Here is a 22,129-nt window from a genome sequence, read left to right on the forward strand (position 1 = left end):
ACACAGCGGCGAGTTTGCTTGCATACAGTCCACGTTTAGTATAAGGTCATGAACAGAAATTGAAGACCTGCTGAGCAATTTATAGTAGAAAACTGCTTTGAGTTCGGGAGTAAAACGAAAATTGCATTAAACTGAAAGAATTGTAAGTCTTTGCACCTAGTCGTAGCACCGTATAGGCCAACTGTGTCAAGTCTATTCTTGAACCGCAAACACAATGCGCGATTAAGTTATGGAAACGTTCGAAGTGTCCTGTTTTCCTGATGTTCCCTTAATGTCATCCCACTACTATAACTTTGACTAATAATATATAAACAGAAAAAAAAAAAACATGGCAGAGCAGTGGGTAGAACTGGATTAGGGATACCAAGGTCATGGGTTCAAGGCTGGACTGTGAGTTTGCAGTGTCCGCATATTGCACTTTCAAAAAATTATTTATTATAAAACATAATTTTTCAATGTTTTTCAACATGTCTTATCATGTCTCCAAAGAAGTTCCAGTGCAAGTGTGCAAAGTTGCGTAACGAATGTTTACATAGCCTAGGGTAGAGTGAAGGACAATCCCAAACACAACCAAGACAAATGACAGCATATTTGTAAAGTCTGTTGGGGGTGTGCATGTCCTTCACTGAGATCACGTCTAAATGTATCGCCAAAGATCCAATACATTACATATGAAGCAAGTACTAATGTGGTAAATATGATTCACCACTATTGTGATGCAATGCGATTTTACGTGATTTGATTAAACAAAAGGTGATGTGACACAATGCGATGTGATGCAGAAGAATATGATGCTATGCAAGTCAATGTGGTACAGTTACAGAAACAGTTTACAGTCAGGTAATCAATCTAAATATAAAACTATTGGTTAAATATTATTAGTCACGTTTCTGAATAATAAAGGCATAGGGCCTCTACTAATAATGATATATTAACACATTGAATTTTACCAATGCAAAGGTGTTGTATCCGGTGTGCACTTTTGCAATCGGGTCAATCACATCATGAACTTTTATGCACCAATGCGAATCAGTAAATCTTACCATCCCTAGCAAAGCTTCTCTTGTTTACCTCTTCAGATATCAAGTGTGCCCCATTGGTTCCAAGAAATCCCTGTGCACTTGGGCTCTTCACATACACTCGCGCACTTTGCGTCTTACATCATCATACATCACCAAAGTGTGTGGCATCTCAGTGCGCTTGCCCTTAAGTGTGTTGAATGGGACAAAGTCACAGTCTCCATTTTCTGATGCCGCTGTGCTCCGCATGAGCCTCATTACGGGCCTTGGGAGGAACGTTGCAGTCGCAGCAATCTTAAGCAAGTTCTGAGTGAATCCATGCTGCTGCTAAAACATGGGCTTTTCTGGCAAACCCCGGAGAGTCCTGCTCCACCATTGCCCAGATGACAGCTCGCTTGTCTATCGGGCACTTGCTGCAGACACACTCAGCTCTTACACTGCTATTGTAATGGTGATCCTGCTGTTTTTGTAACAAAAGCACATCGATAATAATAAGAATAGGTGGGAGTAGCAAAGATGCAAACCCATTGAGGACTGACAGGGAATCACAATCCCAGGATAGTGTCAGTGCAAGTAAATAAAACTGGACTCAGTCTCATAAGATCAGTGTGTTCAGTCATCAGTGGTGACGGACCCAGGCGTTATCCCCCTAGATCACCGTTGTAGGAAGAGTAGGGCGTAAACCCCAGGATTAGTCAACGATGGCATTGATAAAGGGAATGGCATGGTGACACAGTCGTTAGCACCAGAGTTCAAGCCTCCACCATGGCTCCACATGTGTGCAGTTTGCATGTTCTCCCCATGTCATCATGGGGTTTTCTCCAGGTACTCCAGCACCCCCCCCCCACCCCAGTCCAAAAACATGCTGAGGTTAATTGGAGCTGCCAAATTGCTATAGTTGTGCATGAGTGTGTGAGTGTCCCCTACAATGGGTTGGCACCTCATCCTGGGTTGTTCCCTGCCTTGTGCCTGTAGCCTACAGGATAGGCTCTGGACCCCCCCTGCAACCCTGAATACAGAAAATGGATGGATGGATAAAATGGAATGTAAATAATAAGGGGGGGGTGTAGAGGGGCTCTTTTCTAGGCTTGTAAGGGGAGTTCAAGGATGAAAACCTAAGGGAGGCTCTGACTTTGGATGTGATTCTGATCAAAGCAAAGCACCCCATTGTTGATTCTCAGCCATAATACCTGTAATGCCTGCAGGTACGCCCTGATGTACCAGATCTGAACAGGCAGACACCTCTACAGGCATCAGTGCGCTTCATTTCGTGATGGATGCCAGGCCACAATGCACATTAACCCAGTGGAAAATTAGAGACACCGGTCTGCTTACAAAACACATTTTGGACCAATGGAACAAGCATTATTTACTCAACACTAGTTTTCGAGGATTAGAACTGTGTTGCTTCGAATTAATTGTGAAAAAACAATAAAAATAGTAGTCATTTCATAACTTATTTCTAGTACTTAAAAAACTACTGTTACAATAGTATCTTAAATTGTCCAGATAAAACTTTTGAACATACAAGAAAATTAATTTCCAGATATATTGAGTGTTGTCTGGCGGATCCAAATATCTATATTCTAGATCTCTACTACAGAAATACAAACACAGACTCCTGTATCACTGGTGCAGCGGCATTTTGTACAATGTTGCTCTGTCTATGATGTATATTAGAATGGCTATCAGGGGTCATTAAGAATTTCTTTTTTCATTGTAGAACAGTAGTTTTGTCCTCATATTATCTCATCAGTAGTGTTAATATACTTTGGACGGCTGAGGTTTTGTTTACCACAATAATCTACAAAGAGCAGGCAAAAACAGTGTTTTCAAGGTTCAAATAATGAGCTGTAGATACTACATTTTCACGCATAGTACTGAGGTGGCAGCCCTGCGGCAGTAAGATAACGGTGTGAGGGAATAAGCGTATACGCTTCCGTCACCCAGGGCTCCCGGATACCTCGCTATCCTCGCTAAGCAGTTTTGCGCATTGAGCCTTTGAACTTCAATCTTCAATGAGCGTAAACGGCACAAGTGTCTTCCCGTATCACCACTAGCTATGAACTTTTAAACCCGCCGTCATTCCGCAAAAGTCACAGGAATTTCACAGTGAAAGTTTATTATTGTAACACGACGGGTTGCCAGGTCTCCGGTTTCAATATTCTTATATAATTACATACATTCCTCTGTAATTGCGGTGAGCCTGGAGCCCATCACAGGAAAAAAGAAAAACACTGAGAAACTTTATATGGAGTGCCCGGGCAGACACGCACATGCATGAACACCAGCTATGGGCAATTTAGGGACACTATTCAACTAATCGCATGTTTCTGGGCTGTGGGAAAAAATCCCCCACAAACACTGGAGGAACACACATGCTCTTCATTAGAGATTTAGACTCTGTATGTTGTTGAGGATCAGATAGGTGGACATTCTTCATTACTCATAAGAACAGAGACACAAACACAAGTGAAATACATAATTTATTATTATCTTTGTTGTTTTTGTAAGGTATTAACATTCTGAAAAGTGCAAGTTATCCCACACAGTTTCTTGAGCATATAAAAATCCTTCCTCGGGGTGTGCAGAGGGATAAAAGATGTGGCGTCGCTATCAACGATGTCAATTTCTCATAAATTACCGTGCCAAAAATCCTTATAAAACAACAAAAAATTGAATTTATAATCCATAAACGTATATTATTTATATAAACAGGTTTCTTGGTTACAATTCAAATAATGACAAACATGGCTTCTTTAACAAGAATCGAGATGTTTCATTTTATATTCAAAAAATCATTTAACAAGGCTTCTGTTCTGTTAATCAGACCCCTTACAGGCTGGGTCCCTAACGCAGGCGCTCAGGGACACACACCACAGCCCACTCAGTCACTTTACATAGCAGCACACTGAATAGGCCTTGCATTCTCCGTAATTACAACCTGTTCGGGTTTACAAAGAGGACGGGGGAGGGAGGGAGTGTTCCAGGATGACAGTTATAGTCTTGAAAGTTTCATGACTAGCCCCCCTTTTTCCCCCCTCCTCCTCTTTCAAAATGCACACAGTGTGGCAAAAAAATTGTGCTATTCACAGAGAAGCAAAATTTGACTTGTGTCGATACTAACCAAGTTTATCAGTCATTCACCGTGGTATTTTCAGTCCCTTATCAGCAAGTAGAGTGTTTCCGTCAGCCCCGTGTCATATTATGAGCCACTCTGCAGAAGTCACTCCAATTTAAGACTCCTCTTCTGAAAAACCCACCCCCTCTTGATGGGGGTCACATCACTATCCACCCAACATAGAATGTGTATATTCACTTTCTATCTTTCCTTTTTTCCCCCGTTCTGTATCTCCCTCTACTTATGTTGTATGTATCACAACGCAACCCTAAAAAGCGCTTTGTGAGAACTTTGTTGTGAAAGGCGCTATATAAAAATAAACTGAATATATTAGCATGCAAAAAAAATAAAAAGCAAAAGATCCCAGCATATATGGGAGATCTGTGTACGACTCACACAGCATCCAAGAACATGCAAAAATGTTAAAGGAGGAAATATGTTCTACATATCAGTGCATCCAGTTAACAGAGAGCTACACAGGCATGGAGAGAGCAGAGCAGAGCAGAGAAACTTTATTAACTCCCCATGGGGAGCTTCTCTTTTCACTTTGCCCCATCTTGTTCTCCATGAGACACAATTGCAGTTGAGAGCCAGCTTGGGGATCACACAGAAGTGGCAGTAACCATGCGGTCAGAGTGTGGCACCACATTTCGATCCCAGTCTAGAACATAAACCAAAGCTCACTCCCTCACAGGTCAGGTTTTGCCTTTCTCCTGTCCTGCAGGAAGGTGTCACCGGGAACATGCCAAACACATGCGTGACAAACCCTCTACACCTCAAAGAACCTGTATAATCTCAAATAATAATCACCACAACAATGGTACTTCACTCTACTTCAACTGAAAGCAGATTAAATTCACCCCCCCCCCAGTCCAAAAACATTGAGTAACCAAATTGCCCATAGGTGTGCATGTGTGATTGGTTTGTTGCCTCTGCGATGGGTTGCCACCCCATTCTGGGCTGTTCCCTGCCTTGCTCCTGTAACCTCCAGGATAGGCTCCAGACCCCCCGCAACCCTGAATAGGATTAATGGATGGATGGATTGAAAGTATAAGTCTGCTCTAGAGAACACACACACTGGGCGAATGATAATAATAATAGATACTTTATTGATCCCCATGGGGAAATTGTATTTACACCTCCCCCAACTTGCTCTTTGTAGATTTAGCTGGCTGTGAAGGGCTGCCACCTGTTGGGGTACCCAGGGAGCCTTGGGTTAAGGACCTTGCTCAGGGACCCACAGACCTGCCAAGGCTCAAACCGGTGACCTTCTGATTACAGGCACTCAGGCTTAGCCCACAAAGCCACATGCTGCCCCTGGCTGATGCATGAAGTCCCCCCCCCTGTGTTAACCAAGGCCAGGAGTTCCCAGCCCTGCTCCTGAGGATCTACCCCCCTGCAGAGCTTAGGTGCAGCCCTAAACTAACACACCTGATACAGATAATCAGGCCCTTCAGTAATATCTCAGTATTAGAGCCACATTAGCTTCAACATAGCTGACTCTAATACTAAGACATTACTTTAGGTCCTGATTATCTGTATCAGGTGTGTTAAATAAGGGCTGAGGCTAAGCTCTGGGGGGGTGGGGCAGCCAGACCTAGGTGCTGACTGACACCTCAGTAAACCCACCCACCATGGGGCTTAAACCCTCATTTCTCCCATGTATACCCTTCCACTTAACAGGCACTGTCTGCTTGCTAATTTATCCTCTGGAGACATCTATGGGGGGTGGCTTATGGCTCAGTGGTTTAAGCTTCCGGGTCTGTGATTGGAAGGTCACTGATTCAAGTCCCATCGTCACATCTCCATTGGGCCCTTGAGCAAGACCCCTAACCCCCAGAAAAGCATGCATTTGTTTGTATGTGTGAATCTCAAAGGAGAGCAATATGGGATGTGAAAAGAACCATCCCAGCATACTTGTACGAACAGCAAATAAAGCATAATTTCAATTTAGTTTCAGGCCATGTGAGGGGGAGTGGTGGTGATCATTCAATAATTAAATACTGATGGATGTTAGGTCATGGCTGGGCTAGGCAGCAGTTCAAAGCTCCCCAGTAAGGATGCTGTGTTCATTCCAAAGCACCGGAGGCTAAAACAGCAGTTTTAGTGGCTTAAAAAACATCAAACCTTAAAAGCAAGAGATACTGGCTGATGAATGGTTATTCTGTGGACAGACCACAAGATAAGGCTCTCTAGAGAAATACCTAGCACAAATTCCTTAATAATTAGTCAGCCCTCACCAGCTGGGCTCATTCACGGCCAGCACGCCTGTCACTGCCCTAGAAGCCCATGCAGAGTAGGTCCTATTTATAGCAGGATAGTAGATCTGCTGACTCGGTCCATTTTGGTGGCACTGCAGAGAACTGCAGTCATTCATAAGTGGAAGATTCAGGTTGTTGTGTAAGGAACACTTAACAGCAAGTACAAATGTATGACAGGCACGGCCTGCAGAGCTGCGCAGGTAGAACACCCCCTGCAGGACTGGAGGGTGTACTTGCGTATGACAATATAACCACGAGAACACTTTCTCCAGAATATTTTAAAATATGAAGATGAAATATCTGTCCCTCAGAATCATAATGCGGTGCTATAACGTAATTATTTGGGCTAATTACTTGGCTCCCATACGTCCAGGGCTCCTGATTAAACGCCCGACTGGCTGATTAATCTCGATTAGAGAAAGCAGCGCTCGACATGGGACAAACGAGCCAAATCAAATTAAAAGTAACACATCTGACTACTTAATTGCAAACACCAGTGACCGAATTTCTATCCCGTAACTTAGGCGTGCATCGTATACTTGGTTAACTGCCCATGAAACCTCATTAGCTAAGGCAACTTAACTACGAGACTACGTCCTTTTAGTTTTACTGATTCAGAAGCGAGAACCTAAAGGTTAAGACTAAATGAACAAAAATATTAAAAATCACAGGATGGTTCCTATGGAGTTAATTTAGTGCCAAAAGTATCAATCAAAATTTTGAAAACCGCAAGCAAATCATTAAGTATCAGAATGAAAATTTGTATTCCAAATATCAAAAAAGTCAAATAAAATAATTTACCCTTCTTCTTCTCTAATTTGTTTTGCTTTTGGAATGTTTTTCTTTGCTTTTGGAATTTTTTTTTTGCTTTTGGAATATTTTTCTTTGCTTTTGGATTTTTTTTTTGCTTTTGGATTTTATTTTTGCTTTTGACTTTTGGCACTGTTTTAACGGGTGGGCGGGCCTTAGCAGCTTACACGTCTATTGGTCAGCTGGAATTTGGAGTGAACACGCCTTTAACCATCTGAGCACGCCCACTCCATGACGCATCAGAACATCGCAACATAGCGGGAAGCTCCGGAGCCAGTTTACAGCATGGAATTGCATCTTTGTAGTTGTATAATAGTGTACTTTTATTAGGAATCGGTGTATGCAACACATATTTCGCGTTCATAAAATGTCACCAACCCATCCAATTCAGTAACTTTCGCTATTCCACCAACGCGCTGACCAGGGAAGTTTCTAGCTATTGAAAAGATGAGAGTTTAAGTCAAGTTTACCTGGGGCACCGCAGTTAAGTTAGCTTCATATTCGATATTCAGTTTTCAGGCTTTAATAACATTTAACGGAAGTAAGGTGGGGCGTTTTTAATGTCAGAATCTTGATGTCCAGTACACAGACAACGATGCACACCGATTATTTTTGCGCTTCAAACCATTTCGTGATTTGTGCAAAATCGTGTTAATAATGTGTGTGATAATAGGCCCTGTCAGCTATAATGACATGGTGGTTTAGCATTTTGGGCTCATGGTGACTGTTGCACACCCCTTTCTTTCCCAGATTGCTTTACATACGATTTTTAATTAATTTTTGAATGTTCGAAGGTATCCGTATAATGTGCAATGGGATAATACATGAATGGGTTAATAACTTTAAAACTAGATAAGACAGGCACACATCTAGTGAAGTGTGCTTTGATCAGTGGACTACAGGGAACAATGCACACCCCTTGGATTTTCAGATTATTTTTGTCTGTAATAGTTACTAATTATTATATTGCATCCATTTAAAGTGCAATGGAGCAACACACTATAAGGGGTTAACAGCTCTGAAACAATTTTAAAATGGGACAGCCATGTCCTATGAAGTGTGCCTTGATCAGTGGACTCTGGAGGACAATGCACACCTCTTGCATTTTCAGAATAACTTTCTAAGTTATTAATTAGTACGCTATATCCATATTATATATGGTCGATACCCGATATAATCATGGGCGTCGCCGCCATTAAATCTGAAGGGGACGTGTCCCCCTCACATTCCATAATTATTCGTTTGGACCCCCCCCCCCCCCCCCCCATTTAACATAAAATATTAGTTTTATGCCAGTGCGTCCCCCTCCCCCCCTCACATTCAAAATGCTTCTGACGCCCATGTATATAATAGAGATAACACATATTAATCAATAAATAAGTTGTAAAGTGTGATTAAGGCAGTGCACCGTGGGACAAAGCAAATGTACCGCAGCTGAATTGCTTGATTATGTGTTTCGTCACATTTAATACATTAGCATTAAGCTTTAGTGTGTTGCCTCAATGACATGTAATATGGATACAGCGCACTAATTAATACCTGTTAGAGAGAAAGTTATTCTGAAAATGTAAGGGGTGTGCATTGTCCCCCAGGTTCCCCTGATCAAGGCAAACTTCAGCTGGAAGCTAGAAGCTTTAGCTAGAAACTTCCCTGGTCAGCGCGTTGGTGGAATAGCGAAAGTTACTGAATTGGATGGGTTGGTGACATTTTATGAACGCGAAATATGTGTTGCATACACCAATACCTAATAAAAGTACACTATTATACAACTACAAAGACGCAATTCCATGCTGTAAACTGGTTCCGGAGCTTCCCGCTATGTTGCGATGTTCTGATGCGTCATGGAGTGGGCGTGCTCAGATGGTTAAAGGCGTGTTCACTCCAAATTCCAGCTGACCAATAGACGTGTAAGCTGCTAAGGCCCGCCCACCCGTTAAAACAGTGCCAAAAGTCAAAAGCAAAAAAAAAATCCAAAAGCAAAGAAAAATATTCCAAAAGCAAAAAAAAAAAATTCCAAAAGCAAAGAAAAACATTCCAAAAGCAAAACAAATTAGAGAAGAAGAAGGATAAAATTATTTTATTTGACTTTTTTGATATTTGGAATACAAATTTTCATTCTGATACTTAATGATTTGCTTGCGGTTTTCAAAATTTTGATTGATACTTTTGGCACTAAATTAACTCCATAGGTTCCGTATCGCCAAATACCAGCGAGACTCGCGCATCCCAAAACAGATACCACGGAAATACCTTAAAGGTGGCGAAATCTTTTCCGTTTTGCGCTATGACTTCGCTACCGTAAATACGTCGTCATGCTATCTTTATGAAATAATGATAGTCACTGTTTAAGAATAATTCCCAGCAATTATCCACTGCCTCACCGTAATAAAAGACGCACGAACGCATTCATACTAAATGTTATTTAATGGCGCTTGTATAAGTAACTATGCATTATGACCCGGTGTAACACACAGTACAAGGCGAACATGGCTCCCCTCTCCGGCGACATTCTCTTTTACAGGGTTGGTCGGGAAAGCTTATTAATATTCACAAGATAAACGCTATCTGATTGGCCAATGAATGCTTTAAACTGAGTTTACTGGCCAATCAGGTACTGTAGCTTTATAGGAACATTAAGGTAGCACAGGTCGACGGGAGCACGTCCACCGGCCAATAAGATAGCTTCTCTTATGAATATAAATGAGTTTTCCCAAACCACCCTAAAACGAAAATTCGCTCCCCGGGTGGGTTCAGTTATGCCTCGTTGCAGGAAGGCTGTTTTGTTGACTGTATCCTAGCAGTGCACTTCACACCTGCACTTAATGTGTCCCATTCCTTTTGAAAGTCACTTGATATCATTCTCCGTTTCATGAGAGACTGTTGCACAAGTTAATGGTCATCTCTGGCATTAGAAAATTTCTTCCGCCTTCTAGTTCTACCTGGCTGGTTTTTGGTCATTCCCAGTGTCTCCAGCTTCACCTTATTCTTGTGTACTGCTGTCTTAGAAATTCTGAACCTGGAAGCAGGTATCCTTCTGCCAGCAGGACCACGATTAAGCCAGGATTTAAAATGCAAATTTGTTTTAAAATATAGAGTGGTCTCTTAATTTTTTTTCCATGACCATATACACTCACCTAAAGGATTATTAGGAACACCATACTAAAACGGTGTTTGACCCCCTTTCGCCTTCAGAACTGCCTTAATTCTACGTGGCATTGATTCAACAAGGTGCTGAAAGCATTCTTTAGAAATGTTGGCCCATATTGATAGGATAGCATCTTGCAGTTGATGGAGATCTGTGGGATGCACATCCAGGGCACGAAGCTCCCGTTCCACCACATCCCAAAGATGCTCTATTGGGTTGAGATCTGGTGACTGTGGGGGCCATTTTAGTACAGTGAACTCATTGTCATGTTCAAGAAACCAATTTGAAATGATTCGAGCTTTGTGACATGGTGCATTATCCTGCTGGAAGTAGCCATCTGAGGATGGGTACATGGTGGTCATAAAGGGATGGACATGGTCAGAAACAATGCTCAGGTAGGCCGTGGCATTTAAACGATGCCCAATTGGCACTAAGGGGCCTAAAGTGTGCCAAGAAAACATCCCCCACACCATTACACCACCACCAGCCTGCACAGTGGTAACAAGGCATGATGGATCCATGTTCTCATTCTGTTTACGCCAAATTCTGACTCTACCATTTGAATGTCTCAACAGAAATCGAGACTCATCAGACCAGGCAACATTTTTCCAGTCTTCAACTGTCCAATTTTGGTGAGCTCGTGCAAATTGTAGCCTCTTTTTCCTATTTGTAGTGGAGATGAGTGGTACCCGGTGGGGTCTTCTGCTGTTGTAGCCCATCCGCCTCAAGGTTGTGCGTGTTGTGGCTTCACAAATGCTTTGCTGCATACCTCGGTTGTAATGAGTGGTTATTTCAGTCAAAGTTGCTCTTCTATCAGCTTGAATCAGTCGGCCCATTCTCCTCTGACCTCTAGCATCAACAAGGCATTTTCACCCACAGGACTGCCGCATGCTGGATGTTTTTCCCTTTGCACACCATTCTTTGTAAACCCTAGAAATGGTTGTGCGTGAAAATCCCAGTAACTGAGCAGATTGTGAAATACTCAGACCGGCCCGTCTGGCACCAACAACCATGCCACGCTCAAAATTGCTTAAATCACCTTTCTTTCCCATTCTGACATTCAGTTTGGAGTTCAGGAGATTGTCTTGACCAGGACCACACCCCTAAATGCATTGAAGCAACTGCCATGTGATTGGTTGATTAGATAATTGCATTAATGAGAAATTGAACAGGTGTTCCTAATAATCCTTTAGGTGAGTGTATATGTCAGCATGCGACAGGTGAAACGTGACGATCACGTGATCTAGACGTTACGAATCCTTTAAAAATCGCGAAAGGTATTTAAATTTAATTAAAACCAAATAGAACTGTATTCTTATGTCATGCTGTTTTACCTCCCTTGTAATAAAAATGCTCCTTTTGTATACTGTTATCTTGGTGCATGTGCTGTTAGTTTCTGATTATGTAACACATCTGGTTGTATATTTATGCTGTTCTTTAAATTTTATATAAAATTTGCTAAGCAAATTTTTTTTAAAAAATGGCATTTAAATTTAAGGGTGGGAGAAATTACTCTTTTTGGGGATTTAGTTCACCTAAAATATTTCTTCCCCAACTCAACGCCAACTTCAGTGGCACTGTTTGAGTGAAATAGATCTGAAACATTTATGTTCCATTATGTCAAAAACAGCACATTGCTTCAACAATGTACCTTAGTTATTCTTGTTTGTTAAAAACGCAAATGTAACAGTTCATCACATAGTGAGATACCAAGTCCAAAAATCCAGCTGCAGCATATTTAAAGTCACTGCACATGTAGGCCATATATTACACCAGTAGATGGTGTACTTCAGCCATGACCGAGGGTCCCTCGTCCAGAACGAGAACGAGAGACTCAGTGACAGTTCTAGACCATTGTAACTGGGGGGGCAGACTGGAGCCAGTTGTTCTGTTAGGAGGGGCAGATGTATTTGACCTTAATGCCCTCCAAGTATTACTTGGATTGCCAGCATTAAGAAACAAAATACAATTTTGAAAACATTTCTTTATGCAATGCTCTGATGATGATTTTTTTTAGAAGTCCTGAAGGGCAAAACACACCAGCAAATACAAAAACACAACGCAAATACAAAAATACACTAATAACAATTGTGCTTACTGGGCTCCATTATTCACCGGTGCTACAATACTATACCCTTGGAAATGTTAAACATAGAAAATGGAGAGAAAGAAATTCCAGTTAACAAAATAGCGAGAATATGCCATACCTTAAATGTCAGTCTGTTGTTCTATTTAAGTGAGAATTTTCTGGAACTTGAAATAAAGCCGCGTGTACTGACAAACCAAACCTTCATTCCTAGTGACAGTTGGAGGTTCGTTCCATACTGTGCCTTTAAATATGAGTCAATGAGAAATCTCTTAAATCGCAATCACTTTATTTACATGCATCATAGAACTTTGTGAAAGTTAAATTCTTGTGCCACAGTTACAGGGGAGGGAACAGGTGCATGGGGGGCAACAAGACAAAACAGTATAAACAGTGCAATAAGAGATGGGACAGTGTGATGTGGGGAGTGGAACAATACTCAATATCCAGCACACTTAAGTATGTGCAGGTTAGGCAAAGTGCAAAGACCATTGATAAAAGTGCAAACAAATGTGCAAACAGTAGGCTACACCCAAAAGTTTGAACTTCCCCATCTTTCTTGGCAAGGAAACGGGTTCTACCGGGAGTAACAGACATGGCAGTGGTTGACCTAGTGAGCTATTATGAGAACACAACAGCAAATTAATCAACATTGAACCAAATAAATTGATCTGCAATTTACCTATAAACGTTAACGTTACAACCCAGAACAAAGTATTAATTAAGATAATGATAATACTGTAACACTGGGGGCACTGAGGCATCTCATGAGTAACAAAGGACAAGGAGACTTTCTTGCCAGGATTGAACACGTTCTTTATTTGCAGTCCGTAACAGGACTACAACAGGCACTCAACAAGCACCGAATCATCTAACACCATAGCAGAAACACAAGGAAGTCAGATGCCGAACTGTAAGGTACACACACAGTGGGAGAGTTATACACACCTAAGGACATTCAAGGGTTGTACAAGATGAACATAAGACACGGGTAACAAATGTGTGACAATAGGCAATGCAGCTAAATCATAGCTACAGCTATACAACACAACAAGGACTATATATGCAATTACACGTTGGGCATGCTGGGACACAGAGCGGCAGGCTCACATCCATCAAACTCTTTCAATTTCAGTGCGCATAGTCACATCTAATGATATTAGTTTTCTCTTTGTATCTTTTGCTTGCATATGGTACCTACAGATGTATCTTTGGATTAACTATAGTTATGATTGTCAGCCAATTGACAGGTTGGCTGTCCAATCATTAACAAGCACGTGATGATCAATTGGTACATACCTTTTCCATTTTCAGTGTCACTAATGATGTAGTGTTTTCATATTTGCTGGTGTGTTTTCGCATTTGCTGACATGTTTTAGTATTTGCTGTCGTGATTTTGTATTTGCTGGTGTGTTTCCATATTTGCTGTAGTGTTATTGTATTTGCTGCCATGTTTTCATATTTGCTGTTGTGATTTTGTTTTTGGCGGTGTGCTTTCAAATTTACTGTAAGATTTTTGTATTTGCTGGCGTGTTTTCATATTTATTGGTTTGTTTTGCCCTTCAGGGCTTCTGTACATTTTACAGTTTTTTTTTATTTTTTTAAATTAACTCACTCTAATTTCTTGTTTAGGCTTCGTCCACACTAATCAGGGCAGGTGATGGAATGGTCCTTACGGATGACACTGCAGTTGTGACCCGCTGGGATGGCTACTTTGAGTGGTTGATCCTCCACCTAGGACGTTGGACATTTCTGGGTCCACGGTTCTCAAAGCTGATCCTCCAATCAACTGTGAACCACCCAATCTCACTGAGATTGCACGTGTGGTGAATCAGCTGGGGGTTAGGGAAGGCCACAGGGATCTGTGCTATGCAGGGCGAACTTCTCCAGGCTGGTAAGGCTGTCCTCCTGGCATTGCAGCCAATCTTTGCTTCCATTTAGGAGTCAGGCATCTCAGCCGACTGAAAAATGGGACTTGTAGTCCCTATCTGCAAAGGAAAGGCTGATCACCTGGATTGTGGAAATTACAGAGGAATAACACTGCTGTCAGTGCTGGGTAAGGTCCTTGCCAGGGTCATCCTTAAAAGGATCCATGATCAAATGCTTGCCAGGCAGCGACCGGGGCAGTCAGGTTTTATGCCTAAGAAGTCTACCATCGACCACATCCTGGCACTGAGGGTTCTCATCGAGCACAAGCGTGAATATCGGCAAAGGTTCCTTGCCACCTTTGTCATTTTGATTCAGTTGATCAAGTTGCCCTGTGGGACATCCTGAGACTTTGCTGGACGTCATGGTCGGCCTGAACAATGATACTGTGAGTGCTGTGCAGAGTGAAGGGAGAACCTCTGCGTTCTTCCCAGTTGATTCTGTGGTTCCCCAGGGGTGTGTTCCTGCTCCTACTCAGGGTCGTGGGGTCCAGCAGTTGTGGGGCATCTGTTGGTAAAGAAAGATTTACCGATCTTGACTGTGCCGACGATGCTGTGATCTTTGCAGTGTCAATGGAGGCTCTGATCAGGGTTCTCAAGAGACTGAGCGAGGAGTCTGAGTGTCTGGGATTGCGGGTGTCCTGGATAAATACCAAGATCTCGGCCTTTAATGACTTTCTAGGCACAGTCATCAGTAGTGTGTCTGTCCGTCGTGAGGATGTTAACCTCGTCGAGAGATTTACTTACGGTGTCAATAAGTTTTTTCAGGTTTGAAGTTGTGCAATGTTGTTTCTAAGAAAAAGTGTTTTTTCACGCTACTGAAATAATGGATTTGGGGAGATAGGTATTTTGCATCGTGTGACGATAGGTCCCACATATTAGCCACATGCTGTCGTGTCAGGAAGTCAAAATGATTTAAGCCAAAAAACACCACTAAAATGTCTCTGTATGTGTCCTCTGGGGAATTACAGCATGAGAGCAACAAACTGATGACTGCAGTTAGAAAAGTAACTGTAGAGAGATGAGTTTCAATCGTTAGAGCCCAAGCAGTGTTTGATTAACCCTGCATGGTGAGGATTCCATACTGACGAATCAAAACAGGCCTGGGGGGTGCAGATGATGTCAGCATGATATAAAACAGTCTCCTAGCTGCACAGTCAGTATGGTGTGCTTTGCTACCAGCTTCAGGACAATGGCAGTGCATGGGGGTGTGTTAGTGCTGCTTCTTTTATTAGGTTGCAGCTGTGAAGCTCAACAGAAGATAGGGTTTCCGGCGAAGACTGCCCAGCTACTAGCTGGCTATCTGGCTAAGCAAGGGGCTCCGCAGGTGGCTGGCTTCCAGAGCGGGCTCGGGGCTCCGCAGGTGGCTGGCTTCCAGAGCGGGCTCGGGGCTCCGCAGTCGGCGGGCTTCCAGAGCGGGCTCGGGGCTCCGCAGTCGGCGGGCTTCCAGAGCGAACTAGAGGCTCCGCAGTCGGCGGGCTTCCAGAGCGGACTAGGGGCTCCGCAGTCGGCGGGCTTCCAGAGCGGACTAGGGGCTCCGCAGTCGGCGGGCTTCCAGAGCGGACTAGGGGCTCCGCAGTCGGCGGGCTTCCAGAGCGGGCTCGGGGCTCCGCAGTCGGCGGGCTTCCAGAGCGGGCTCGGGGCTCCGCAGTCGGCGGGCTTCCAGAGCGGACTAGGGGCTCCGCAGTCGGCGGGCTTCCAGAGCGGGCTCATTCTGACTAGGCAAGTTGCTCCTGCTCTGGTTAAATCTGTGACTGGAATGCAAGTGAACCCTGATGGTGTGAGTGTTGTATGTGGGGAGGATTCTGTTGTGGTGCTTGTGCAACCAATCCTCCTTGGTAATGATCAGCCAATCAATGCATCAGACATCACCTTTGGTGGCTGTGCACCCATTGGGCAGGATGCTTCTGGCACAGTGAGGTTTCAATCTGCACTGCAGGCCTGTGGAAGTACACTGACGGTATGAGGGCTTCCTTCTGATGGTTGCTGTGTTGGCTATGCTAGTGCTAATCATGTTGCTCTTCTCCAGATGACTGCTGATGCCCTGGTCTACAGCTTTGCATTGGTCTACACACCCAGGGGTATTAATGGCCTCCCCATTGTGAGGACCAATGGTGCTATGGTTGGCATTGAGTGTCACTATTTGAGGTGAGGATGCCCCATATGCTTTGGTGCTTCCTAGCCATAGGAGCCATTCATTCTAGTGACTGTACCAAATGGGTAGTGGTGGCTTAATGGTTAGGGAAAATCACTTGTAACTGATTGCAGGTTTGAGTCCCTGACCAGGAAGGCACTACTCCCTGGGTGCTGAACTAGCTGCCCCCTGCATGTCATGATACATATGGGTTAAATGCAGAGGACCATTTCTTTGGTGTCAATAACCACTGATCTCTAAATCATGCTTGCTCCTTAGGAAACAAAATGTGAGCAGCAATGCCCTGGTGCCAACCTGGATCCCCTACTATGCCACAATGGCTGCTGAGGCACAACTGAGCTTCTCACTGAGGCTGATGGATGGTAGGCAATGGATTCATGCAGCATACAGTATTTGGCTTTGCTCTGTGGGCTTGTCCTCAAGTGCTTGTGCCCTCTGTACAGATGCATGGCAGAATGAGAGGGCCTCCAATGTGTACTTCCTGGGAAATGTCCTGAACATTGAAGCCTCTGTCCTTGTGGGCAACAGTCAGCCCCTGCGTGTCTTTGTGGACAGCTGTGTGGCCACCTTGGTCCCTGATGTGTCCTCTGTCCCTAGCTATGCCTTTGTGCAGAACTCTGGGTGAGTAACATTGTATGGTTGTGTATGAGGCCACTTGGGCAATGCTGCTTGACATGCCTGGCCTTCAGGTGCCTGACTGATGCCAAGGTGACAGGATCCCGCTCCCAGTTCCTGCCCAGAAAGCAGGATGACAAGCTGCAGCTTCAGCTGGATGCTTTTAGGTTCTCTCAAGATGGCAGGAGCTCAGTGAGTACAGGCACTCATGCAGGATTTCCATGCTTAAATGAACTGGCAGCTAGCATGCTTTTGTTGTCCCCTAGATGTTCATTACTTGCAGCCTGAGAGCAACAGTGGCTTCTGTGCCTGTGGATTCCCAACACAAGGCTTGTTCCTTCTCTCTTGCTGCTAACAGGTCAGTGGCTGCAGCATTATGATGCTGGATGAGTTGAGCTGCTAAACAATTGCTATTCCCCATTGCAGGTGGATGTCTGTGGATGGGAATGACCAGGTGTGTGGCTGCTGTGACACCAGCTGTGGACCTGCAGGTGTAGCAGGTATGCTTGGCTCTGCCCTGAAGATGCTCTGGTGGCTTGTGTTGGTGTGACTGAGGCACCCTTCTTGCCCCTGCAGGTGCTCAAGGCACAGGTGTTCTGGGTCCCATTGCTATCCAACAGGGTCCTCCCATGGGTAGTCAGCCTGGACAGCTGTATATGCTGAAGGGATAGGTACCTACTGCCCTAATGTACAAAGCTGTGCATGGTACCAGGATGGAAGGAGCCAATTAACTTGCCTGCTGTGATCTGTGCTGGAGACCAAGGGCACTGTCTTGTGACTGAATAAAGCACTAGTAGTATTTGAAATGGTGCAGTTGTCTGCTTTATTTCTTGGCTCCCAAGTACACTTCTGGACTGCCTAGGAATTCCCACTGCTTGCTGCCTGTGGATTTCATGACTGGAAAGGGACCCTGTGGGAAAGCCATACCCTTAGGTGGAAGGTGTTGGTGGTTCCTTCACCAAGGAAGCCATTTCAGGGAAGGTTCCCCCTGTATGGGGATCAGGGAACCAACAGACAAGGCTAGTCAGAAGTGAATGCTGATTCCCTCAGTCTGTTCTGGGGAGTGGCTGATGGCCTCCCTTCAATGTGGTGATCTCTAGCACCACAGCCTGGTTTGGCATCACCTTTGTAACATGCAAGTGCTTCTTCTGAATAGAAGGTTATAGGATTGATTTCAATGGTAGGGACTAGGGGTCATACAGTGCTACTGATAAATGAAACGCAGAATACCCATCCAGTATCAGCAACTGGTTCACACTAACAGTAGGTGAGGGTATTAACCTTATCACTGGTTTCCACCAGTGCTTAATTTTTAAACCAGTGCTACAGCTTGGAACAAACCAACTGAATATGAAGTGGAGTGCACTGACAATGCACTAAGAATTAAATGTACAGTACCTGCAATTCCTATCTTCACTTCTTACATCAAAGTGAAAGACACTCTATTACACATTGATTTGTGTCTAGTAATTTTTTTCAGTGTATGTGCTGTAGTGTTTCTCTTTCAAATGATTCATAAGGGAATTGTGCAATAAAATCCTTACAATAAATACTGTTTACATTTACAGCAAACTACAGTGGTCACATTTAGCAAGAACTGGTGCTAATGATTCCTCTGATCGAAAGAATCTGTCATTAAGTATTCAATCTGGTTGTCAATTTTAGTGTTTTTATCAACACTACAGATACTCCCCGGTGGCACGATGGTCTGTCTTATTTTGACTTTACGATGAGTAAATGTTTTTCACTTTCAGTATGTTATTCAATAACTTAAATGACATTCAACATTTTATAAAATAGGATTTGTTTATTTTACCCAATTGTAGGCTAATGTAAGTGTTCAAAGCATGTTTGTAAGGTAGGCAAGGCTATAATGTTTGGTGTATTGTATTAAAATGCATTTTTACAATATTTTTGCCTTATAGGTTTATCGTAACCTGGCGACACATTCTTAGATGTCCGATTTGTTAAATATTGTGTTCAAAGCATTTTTAAAGGTAGGCTAGGCTATTATGTTTGTTAGGTGTACTGTATTAACATACATTTTTGCCTTATGATTGGTTTATCGGAATGTAACCCCATCGTAACCTGGGGACAGGATATATTTCCTAAATATTCATCCATCCATCCATCCATCCTCCAACGCTTATCCGAGGTTGGGTCGCAGGGGCAGCAGTCTAAGCAGGGAGACCCAGACTTCCCTCTCCCCGGCCACTTCATCCAGCTCCTCTGGGGGAATCCCGAGGCGTTCCAAAGGCAGCCGAGAGACATAGACTCTCCAGCGTGCCCTGGGTCTTCCCGGGGCCTCCTCCCAGTGGGACATGCCCAGAACTCCTCACCAGGGAGGCGTCCAGGAGGCATCCTAAGCAGATGCCCGAGCCACCTCATCTGGCTCCTCTCGATGCGGAGGAGCAGCGGCTCTACTCTGAGTCCCTCCCGAATGACCGAGCTCCTCACCCTCTCTCTAAGGGAGAGCGCAGCCACCCTGCGGAGGAAACTCATTTCGGCCGCTTGTATTCGTGATCTCGTTCTTTCGGTCACTACCCATAGCTCATGACTATAGGTGCGGGTAGGATCCCAATGATCCCACTCACATTTATTCTACAATCTGGCTTCAATTCACCATTTCCATCAGGATCACAAATTTTCTCTAAAATATTCATATGTATGGGGCAGTGTTTCTGTAAGGGTACGCAAATTCTACCGTCAGGTTTGGTTCTATAGATCGCAATGTTTGCATGGGAAGTTGCATACGCCTTTTTCAGGACCGTTTTGTGCGTACGCAATGGCTAGCCCCTGGTGATTATTGCACGCGCATCATATGATCACGATTATATTGCCACCGCCCTATAGATACCAAGATGATATTATCATGATTTTTTAGCCACGATAATCATGTTATGAAAATCTGATATCGGGACAGCCCTAGCACAGAACAAATTGGCCCAGAATCCCCCTTAAACACGTACAGTACTCCCACATTATGTGGAGGGATATGTCCATACTCATAGCGATGCCCTCAGGCCCTGGGATGTGAAATGTCAGTGACGTGCACAAACCACGGACAATACCTTTGAAAAACTCTGGTTGGCAAAAGACTGCAGAGACATTGCCAGATATAACTTGGTTAATTAGCAGTTTCATGGCAGCAATCTCGCACTGGCAAAGGTCCTCCAGCTGTTGAAGTTTACACATAGCATGTTTTTTGTAACGTAGTGATTAGACATTACAAAGGATGAATTGTGTGCCAACAGCCTATTATTCTAACAATACATGAGTATAAAGTAGTTTGGGATTCAATGTGAAAAAGCAAAAGAGTTAAATTTCAAAGTGGGGTGTCCTTTTAATCTGACCTGCCCTGTGCGGAAGTGGAATATCATCGCTGTCTGATGAAAACTGCGTATGTTCACTTTTTGACGATTGAGACTTTTTATTATAGATGGTATACGCTCATTCTCCGTGTACTGATAGCACATGACATCTAATTGACTAATGAAAACATGTTTTTATTAAGTCATGTACTTTTTATAACAAACTAGTATTTGTTTGTTATAGTAAACAACTGTGTTTATGATTGTCGTTTTCATGGATTACTTGACTAATTTTAGCAACTTAACGTTGATATCTAGAGAACTAGCTAAGTAGCATGATTGCTAACTGGGAATATAACGTGAGATTAGCCTGTGTTTTATTGACACTAACATATACTGTACCTGCTTCACTGACAACAGCCCACGTTAAGTCCATTAAAAACATTAAACCGTTCATTGACGGCTGGCTGTATAAAGATACATTTCAATATATCATGCAAAGGGTGCTCGATCATTTCCTTGTTTTAGGTTTAATCTATAAAGTCATGTGTTTTGTCACATACCAGAAAAAATGGATTTTGGGGAGACAGGTATTTTAATAGGACAGGGACAATCCTGTTATGGACCAGAAGTACGGCACGTCAGTCCACGCTGGTGCAACTCATTTAAATAAGGATGCAGCGTCTGCAATGTATGGAAATAACACAATATGGGTTTTACTATATTAGCTTGTAGATCATTTACATCGCTGCTGTAGATTCACTCCCGCGGCTCACAAGATTTACAAAAGAAAACAATATGAAACTGCAGAATACAGTATACTCTTCTTGCTCATATAACTCAGTATATACCCTAAACTGAACCGATCACAGAGATCTAATCCCATTTTCAAGGATAAATTACATTGTGAACACCTTGCAATCACTATGAGATAGTGGGCAACACGAACAAACACTCAAATATAAACGTAAATGCTCGAATACCGGCCTTTCACGCGCGTCCATGGTGCTTCGCCATAACGCAACATTCGGAAATGTACGTAGATATTCACTAAATGTAACACGCTTTATCATCTACCCAACACTCGGCGCCATAACCCTCAATAAGTCATCGCTTCATTCATTATCGATGCACCGACTACAGGGAACATTTTCGTTGTGAGGTTTGGAAGATACGTGTAATCAGTAGCGCCCCTAGAGGAACCTCCTAACATAGCAGGTGGGCTCATACTTCAGCACTCCCTCTGAAGTGATGAGAGACGCTTTTCCTCTCCTTACGCTCGAATTAACAATTAACAACGACCCTGCTGACCAGTCAGAATGAAATAGGATTATGGAAAATAATAATAAAGGCGGCGGGGTCTGGGGTTGTAGACATGCCCACATTACAATATGTACCAAATATAATTGTTGGTCATGTGCAGTCATGTGTCAGGAAGTCATAATGATTTAAAGCCAAAAAACATCACTAAAATCTCAGTGTATGTGTGCTGTGGGCTATTACAGCATGAGAGCACCAAACTTATAACTGCTGGGAAAAAAGTAACTGTTGGTAGAAAAATGTATTTCAGTCGTTAGAGCCCAAGCAGTGTTTGATTAACCTTGCATGGTGAGGATTCCATACTGACGAATCAGAACAGGCCTGGCAGGTGTAGAGGATTTCAGCAACTACAATATAGTCT

General features: G+C 43.4%; 1 protein-coding gene across 1 annotated transcript; it reads left to right on the forward strand.

The window, feature by feature from the left end:
- The first annotated feature begins 15,445 nt into the window (after positions 1-15,445).
- Positions 15,446-17,532, forward strand: LOC140578821 (zona pellucida sperm-binding protein 3-like). Its single transcript, XM_072700801.1, has 6 exons — positions 15,446-16,327; positions 16,397-16,515; positions 16,781-16,884; positions 16,966-17,143; positions 17,212-17,329; positions 17,404-17,532. Exons 1-6 carry the CDS (start codon positions 15,530-15,532, stop codon positions 17,515-17,517), a joined length of 1,431 nt encoding a protein of 476 aa, XP_072556902.1. The 5' UTR covers positions 15,446-15,529; the 3' UTR covers positions 17,518-17,532.
- Positions 17,533-22,129: the final 4,597 nt, after the last annotated feature.

The sequence above is a fragment of the Paramormyrops kingsleyae genome, chromosome 16 (genome assembly GCF_048594095.1).
Source record: "Paramormyrops kingsleyae isolate MSU_618 chromosome 16, PKINGS_0.4, whole genome shotgun sequence".
NCBI lineage: Eukaryota > Metazoa > Chordata > Actinopteri > Osteoglossiformes > Mormyridae > Paramormyrops > Paramormyrops kingsleyae.